Here is an 8,030-nt window from a genome sequence, read left to right on the forward strand (position 1 = left end):
GATAGTCCAAACAGTCAGGCTGGGGACTAACTGATAGTCCAAACAGTCAGGCTGGGGACTAACTGATAGTCCAAACAGTCAGGCTGGGGACTAACTGATAGTCCAAACAGTCAGGCTGGGGACTAACTGATATAACTGGTGAGGTGTAGAAACAAACTGTATTAGCTTGTTGTTCATCTGTTAGTAGAACGCAGACAGACAGACAGACAGCATACCAAGCAGAATGACTGGTAGTTTAGCAGACAGTCTAGCAGACAGACAGACAGACAGCATACCAAGCAGAATGCCTGGTAGTTTAGCAGACAGACAGACAGACAGCATACCAAGCAGAATGACTGGTAGTTTAGCAGACAGTCTAGCAGACAGACAGACAGACAGCATACCAAGCAGAATGCCTGGTAGTTTAGCAGACAGACAGACAGCATACCAAGCAGAATGCCTGGTAGTTTAGCAGACAGACAGACAGCATACCAAGCAGAATGACTGGTAGTTTAGCAGACAGTGATAAAGCAGTGCTTCTCCTCCTCTAATCTGGACTAATGTATTTTCTTTCTTTCTCTCCCCCAAAGCTCCAAATGTCTCAGCCAGGTGTGTTTCCCCCCGCAGGGTGTAACAGTCCATCAGACGTCCCTCTCCCACACCCCTCCTCCTCCCCCAGGAAACCCCCTCCCTCCCTCCCTCCCTCCAGTCCAGGGCTGTAGTCTCTGGGGCGGGGGGAGGGGTTAGGGTGGAGCAGGGCGGGGTCCAGGGGCAGGGGGTGTGGTCAGATACAGGTGGAGGGCTGTGCAGAGGCTTGTTGCTTCCTGTTCCTCAGACCACCTGACTTCTCCTTGTAACCAAGACACATCTGCTGAGACACATCCACCAGGGCCGAGGCCACCGTTAGCCCTACACAGAGACAGGAAGTGATGTATTAGTAACAGGAAGTTATGTATTAGTGTAATGATGTCATTTCATAGTGTTGTGTGACCCAGGTTAGAGTTGGTCAATAAGTGGCTTGGTGCCACAGAGTCTGCATTCCTTATGTCAAAGGAGATTACTATTACTTATTTTCCACCATAATTTGCAAATAAATTCATTAAAAATCCTACAATGTGATTTTCTGGATTTTTTTTCTCTCAATTTGTCTGTCATAGTTGACGTGTACCTATGATGAAAATTACAGGCCTCTCTCATCTTTTTAAGTGGGAGAACTTGCACAATTGGTGGCTGACTAAATACTTTTTCCCCCCACTGTAATCTGACATCCTCCTACACACCAACTACCACAGCAGGAGCTAAAGTCCTAACAGATGAATAGTTGGAGGCTGAAGGAGGTTTGTGACCGCAGGGCTGTTGATGGTCAGAACATGATGAAAAATGACTTGTTGTGTAAAGGGCAGAAACAGAACCTCGGGAAGGGGGAGATGAGGGGGAGATGAGGGGGAGATGGGGGGGAGATGAGGGGGAGATGGGGGGGCCGCCTCTGGGAGCTCCAGATGGAAGGTTTTGTTATGACAGAGAGACAATTTAATTAATAAGACTGGGAGAGAGGGGGAGGGACCCAGAGATGGGGGAGAGAGAGAGGGATAAGGAGAGAGAGAAGGGGGAGAGGGATAGCGAGAGAGAGGGGAGAGGGAGAGAGAAAGAGGGGGGAGAGGGAGAGAGAAATGGGAGAGTGATAGAGAGAGAGAAGGGAAGAGGGATAGAGAGAGAGAGGGGGAGATGGAGAGAGAGAGAAGGGGGAGATGGATAGAGAGAGAGAGAGAGAGGGGGGAAAGGGATGGAGAGATCGAGAGAGGGGGAGAGGGAGAGAGAGAGGGGGAGAGGGAGAGAGAGAGGGGGAGAGGGAGAGAGAGAGAGAGAGATGGGGGAGAGAGAGATGGGGGAGAGTGATAGAGAGGGGGGAGAGTGATAGAGAGAGAGAGAAGGGAAGAGGGATAGAGAGAGAGGGGGAGAGGGATAGAGAGAGAGGGGGGCGATGGATAGAGAGAGAGGGGGAGAGGGATAGAGAGAGAGGGGGGAGAAGGAGAGAGAGAGAGGGGGGAGAGGGAGAGAGAGAGAGAGGGGAGAGAGGGGGGAGAGGGAGAGAGAGAGAGAGGGAGAGAGAGAGAGAGAGAGAGAGAGAGAGAAGGGGGAGAGGGAGAGAGAGATGGGGGAGAGAGAGATGGGGAGGGGAGGGGGGAGAGAGGGGGAGAAGGATAGAGAGAGAGAATGGGGAGAGGGATAGAGAGAGGGGGAGAAGGATGGAGAGGGGGGTGCGAGGGAGAGAGAGAGTGGGAGCTGGCTAGAGAGAGGGGGGGCAGGGAGAGAGGGGGAGTGGGCTGGAGAGAGATAGAGAGGGGGGACAGGGAGAGAGAGAGAGGGAGGGGGAGAAGGATAGAGAGAGAGGGGGGAGAAGGATAGAGAGGGAGAGGGGGAAGAGGGAGAGAGAGAGAAGGGGGAGGGGGGAGAGAGAGAGGGGGAGAAGGATGGAGAGGGGGGTGCGAGGGATAGAGAGAGAGAGAGAGAGGGGGAGAGAGATAGTGGGGGGGGGGAGAAGGATATAGAGAGAGGGGGGAGGGAAAGAGAGAGAGAGGGGGGGAGAAGGATATAGAGAGAGGGGGGAGAGGAATAGAGAGAGAGAGAGGGGGGAGAGGAATAGAGAGAGAGAGAGGGGGGAGAGGGATTGAGAGAGAGGGGGGAGGGAAAGAGAGAGAGGGGGGGGAGAAGGATATAGAGAGAGGGGGGAGAGGGAGAGAGAGATAGGGGGAAGAGGGAGAGAGAGAGAGGGGGGAGAGATAGGGGGGAGAGGGAGAGAGAGAGAGAGAAAGGGGGGAGAGAGAGGGGTGAGAGGGAGAGAGAGAGAGAGGGGGAGAGAGAGAGAAAGGGGGAAGAGGGAGAGAGAGAGAGGGGGAGAGATAGGGGGAAGAGGGAGAGAGAGAGAGGGGGGAGAGATAGGGGGAAGAGGGAGAGAGAGAGAGGGGGGAAGAGGGAGAGAGGAGAGGGGGGAGAGATAGGGGAAGAGGAAGAGAGAGGGGGGGGGGAGAGATAGGGGGAAGAGGGAGAGAGAGAGAGGGGGGAGAGATAGGGGGAAGAGGGAGAGAGAGAGGGGGGAGAGATAGGGGGAAGAGGGAGAGAGAGAGAGGGGGGAGAGATAGGGGGAAGAGGGAGAGAGAGAGAGGTTTCATCCCTCTATCTTACCAGACTGACCGGGCGGGGGGATGCCCCCGGTGCCTCTGGGTAAACGGACGAAGATGGAGAGGACAGCAGCCTTGTTCCCAAAACACGGCTCCAGGGCGATGGGCTTGGGGACCATCTGGAGTGGAGAGAGAGACATCAGGTAAGGCGTCATAGATACAATATGTGTTGTACTTCTCTGTGTCATATCAACAGTCCTGCTGGGCATGACAAGGAGTTGGCAAGAGAGCAGAAACACATCTGCCACTCAGGATAACCAGTTCACTGGAGGGTACTATGGTGTTGAATGCTGACCTATAGTCAACAGCATTCTTACATAGGTATTCCTCTTGTCCAGATGGGATAGGGCAGTGTGCAGTGTGATGGCGATTGCATCGTCTGTGGATCTATTGGGGCGGTAAGCAAATTGAAGTGGATCTAGGGTGACAGGTAAGGTAGAGGATCCATTGAAGTGGATCTAGGGTGACAGGTAAGGTAGATGATCCATTGAAGTGGATCTAGGGTGACAGGTAAGGTAGAGGATCCATTGAAGTGGATCTAGGGTGACAGGTAAGGTAGAGGATCCATTGAAGTGGATCTAGGGTGACAGGTAAGGTAGAGGATCCATTGAAGTGGATCTAGAGTGACAGGTAAGGTAGAGGATCCTTGACTAGTCTCTCAAAACACTTCGTCCTGCTTATTGGTTGTTTAGAGATGAACAACTAAACTAACTGCGTTGTTGTCATTGCAGCAATGTGTCAATTGTGAAGACCTGGACAGTTTTTAAATCATTAATAGGTGAACTTGCTAGCCAGCTAAAGACATGTAGCAAATTGTTTTTTTCCCCATTTGTTTTTCAGGGACTAAAGTGGGTACCTGATTGTCTTTCACTCCATTGCATTGGCAGGAGAAAACAGTCCTGCCAGACTCGTTTTGAGGTAAGACATTTTAACAACATCCGATGAAAAATGTAGAAAATGCAGCCAGCTGTGTTCTGTTCAATCTAGGCTTGCTAGTCAGCCAAGTTATTTGTGCTGATGAGTCTGTTTAGCTAGCTTGCTACTGTAGCAGTGTCTGTTTAGCTAGCTTGCTACTGTAGCAGTGTCTGTTTAGCTAGCGTGCTACTGTAGCAGTGTCTGTTTAGCTAGCTTGCTACTGTAGCAGTGTCTGTTTAGCTAGCTTGCTACTGTAGCAGTGTCTGTTTAGCTAGCTTGCTACTGTAGCAGTGTCTGTTTAGCTAGCTTGCTACTGTAGCAGTGTCTGTTTAGCTAGCTTGCTACTGTAGCAGTGTCTGTTTAGCTAGCTTGCTACTGTAGCAGTGTCTGTTTAGCTAGCTTGCTACTGTAGCAGTGTCTGTTTAGCTAGCTTGCTACTGTAGCAGTGTCTGTTTAGCTAGCTTGCTACTGTAGCAGTGTCTGTTTAGCTAGCTTGCTACTGTAGCAGTGTCTGTTTAGCTAGCTTGCTACTGTAGCAGTGTCTGTTTAGCTAGCTTGCTACTGTAGCAGTGTCTGTTTAGCTAGCTTGCTATTGAAGCAGTGTCAGTTTAGCTAGCTTGCTACTGTAGCAGTGTCTGTTTAGCTAGCTTGCTACTGTAGCAGTGTCTGTTTAGCTAGCGTGCTACTGTAGCAGTGTCTGTTTAGCTAGCTTGCTACTGTAGCAGTGTCTGTTTAGCTAGCTTGCTACTGTAGCAGTGTCTGTTTAGCTAGCTTGCTACTGTAGCAGTGTCTGTTTAGCTAGCTTGCTACTGTAGCAGTGTCTGTTTAGCTAGCTTGCTACTGTAGCAGTGTCTGTTTAGCTAGCTTGCTACTGTAGCAGTGTCTGTTTAGCTAGCTTGCTACTGTAGCAGTGTCTGTTTAGCTAGCTTGCTACTGTAGCAGTGTCTGTTTAGCTAGCTTGCTACTGTAGCAGTGTCTGTTTAGCTAGCTTGCTACTGTAGCAGTGTCTGTTTAGCTAGCTTGCTACTGTAGCAGTGTCTGTTTAGCTAGCTTGCTACTGTAGCAGTGTCTGTTTAGCTAGCTTGCTATTGAAGCAGTGTCAGTTTAGCTAGCTTGCTACTGTAGCAGTGTCTGTTTAGCTAGCTTGCTACTGTAGCAGTGTCTGTTTAGCTAGCTTGCTACTGTAGCAGTGTCTGTTTAGCTAGCTTGCTATTGAAGCAGTGTCTGTTTAGCTAGCTTGCTACTGTAGCAGTGTCTGTTTAGCTAGCTTGCTACTGTAGTAGTGTCTGTTTAGCTAGCTTGCTACTGTAGTAGTGTCTGTTTAGCTAGCTTGCTTCTGTAGCAGTGTCTGTTTAGCTAGCGTGCTACTGTAGCAGTGTCTGTTTAGCTAGCTTGCTTGAGCATTGAGGTTAATTTTTCCCTTGTCATGAAGGACATCTCATCCTGACACCCTAAAGATGTATATTTTGTTATCCACGTCGGCACCAACGATGTTAGGGTGAAACAGTCAGAGGTCACCAAGCGCAACATAACTTCAGAGTGTAAATTAGCTAGAAAGATGTGTCGGCATCGAGTAATTGTCTCTGGCCCCCTCCCAGTTAGGGCGAGTGATGAGCTCTACACAGCAGAGTCTCACAACTCAATCCCTGGTTGAAAACTGTTGTTTTCGGCTCCTCCCAAAAGATAGAATTTGTAGATAATTGGCCCTCTTTCTGGGACTCACCCACAAACAGGACCAAGCCTGGTCTGCTGAGGAGTGATGGACTCCATCCTAGCTGGAGGGGTGCTACAGGACCAAGCCTGGCCTGCTGAGGAGTGATGGACTCCATCCTAGTTGGAGGGGTGCTACAGGACCAAGCCTGGCCTGCTGAGGAGTGATGGACTCCATCCTAGCTGGAGGGGTGCTACAGGACCAAGCCTGGCCTGCTGAGGAGTGACGGACTCCATCCTAGCTGGAGGGGTGCTACAGGACCAAGCCTGGCCTGCTGAGGAGTGATGGACTCCATCCTAGCTGGAGGGGTGCTACAGGACCAAGCCTGGCCTGCTGAGGAGTGATGGACTCCATCCTAGCTGGAGGGGTGTTACAGGACCAAGCCTGGCCTGCTGAGGAGTGATGGACTCCATCCTAGCTGGAGGGGGGCTCTCATCTTATCTATCAACATAGACAGGGCTCTAACTCCTCTAGCTCCCCAATGAGACAGGGTGCAGGCCAGGCAGCAGGCTGTTAGCCAGCCCAATGAGACAGGGTGCAGGCCAGGCAGCAGGCTGTTAGCCTCCCCAATGAGACAGGGTGCAGGCCAGGCAGCAGGCTGTTAGCCAGCCTGACAGCTTAGTGGAGTCTGCCACTAGCACAGTCAGGGTAGTCAGCTCAGCCAACCCCATTGAGACAGTGTCTGTGCCTCGATCTAGGTTGAGGCAAATTACAGCCTCCTCTTTGAATCTGTGTATTTCTTCATAGCTCAGCTGTCCTGAGTCTGCACCTAGGATCAATGGAGACACTCAAGTTTTTTTTATCCTATATCTCTTGACACATTCATGAAAATAGCCATGGCCTCTAAACATTCCAGCTGCATACTGGACCCTATTCCAACTAAACTACTGAAAGAACTACTTCCTGTGCTTGTCCCTCCTATGTTGAACATAATAAATGGCTCCCTATCCACTGGATGTGAACCAAACTCACTAAAACTGGCAGTAATAAAGTAACTAACCTGTCTCAGTTTATCAACCAGCTAATTATTATAATCAGGTGCGCTAGATTAGGTTTGGAGCGAAAACCTTCAGGATGGTGGCTCTCCAGGAACAGGGTTGGCCAGGCCTTTCCTCGACCTTAGTGCTGCTTTTGACACCATCGCTCACCACATTCTTTTGGAGAGATTAGAAGCCCTAATTGGTCTAAAAGTTATTTCCTGGTTTAGATCTTATCTGTCGGAAAGATATCAGTTCGTCTCTGTGGATGGTTTGTCCTCTGACAAATCAATTGTACGTTTCGGTGTTCCTCAAGGTTCCGTTTTAGGACCACTATTGTTTTCACTATATATTCTACCTCTTGGTGATGTCATTCGGAAACATGTTAACTTTCACTGCTATGCGAACAACACACAGCTTTACATTTCAATGAAACATGGTGAAGCCCCAAAATTGCCTACCCTGGAAGCCTGTGTTTCAGACTTAAGGAAGTGGATGGCGGCATTTTTAAAAACGTTTAAACTCTGACAAAACAGAGATGCTAGTTCTAGGTCCCAAGAAACAAATATATCTGCTGTTGGATCTGACAATTAATATTGATGGTTGTACAGTTGTCTCAAATAAAACTGAAGGACCTCGGCGTTACTCTGGACCATGATCTCCTCTTTTGACGAACATATTAAGAATTTTTCAAGGACAGCTTTCCCCCCCCCCCATCTTCGTAACATTGCTAACATCAAACTTTTTCTCCAAAAAAAAGCTAACCCATGCTTCTGTCACTTCTAGATTAGATTACTGCAATGCTCTACTCTTCAGCTACCCGGATAAAACACTAAATAAACTTCAGTTAGTGCTAAACACGGCTGCAAGTATCTAGACTAGAACCAAAAAATGTGATCAATAATTCTCTAGTGCTAGCCTCTCTACACTGGCTTCCTGTTAAGGCTAGGGCTGATTTCAAGGTTTTACAGCTAACCTACAAAGCATTACATGGGCTTGCTCCTACCTCTCTCTCCGATTTGGTCCTGCCGTACATACCTACACGTACGCTACGGTCACAAGACGCAGGCCTCCTTATTGTCCCTAGACTTTCTAAGCAAACAGCTGGAGGCAGGGCTTTCTCCTATAGAGCTCCATTTGTTTGGAATGTTTGTTTTTTTATCAATGTGAGAGACGCAGACTCGGTCTCGACCTTTATGTCTTTACTGAAGACTCCTATGATTGAGTGTAGTCTGGCCCAGGGGTGCCAAGATGAACGGAAAGGCACTG

The 8,030-nt window shown here is 49.4% G+C and overlaps 1 protein-coding gene across 1 annotated transcript; it reads right to left on the bottom strand.

Annotated features, from left to right (window-relative positions):
* Positions 1-708: 708 nt before the first annotated feature.
* LOC311118933 (attractin-like) lies at positions 709-3,277 on the bottom strand (the record flags this gene model as incomplete). Its single annotated transcript, XM_084193683.1, has 2 exons — positions 709-888; positions 3,163-3,277. Coding segments are annotated over 2 exons (240 nt in total), but the record flags the coding sequence as incomplete, so codon positions are not given.
* Between the last annotated feature and the right edge of the window lie 4,753 nt (positions 3,278-8,030).

The sequence above is a fragment of the Coregonus lavaretus genome (genome assembly GCF_964263955.1).
Source record: "Coregonus lavaretus genome assembly, contig: HAP1_SCAFFOLD_2390, whole genome shotgun sequence".
In the NCBI taxonomy this organism is placed as follows: Eukaryota; Metazoa; Chordata; class Actinopteri; order Salmoniformes; family Salmonidae; genus Coregonus; species Coregonus lavaretus.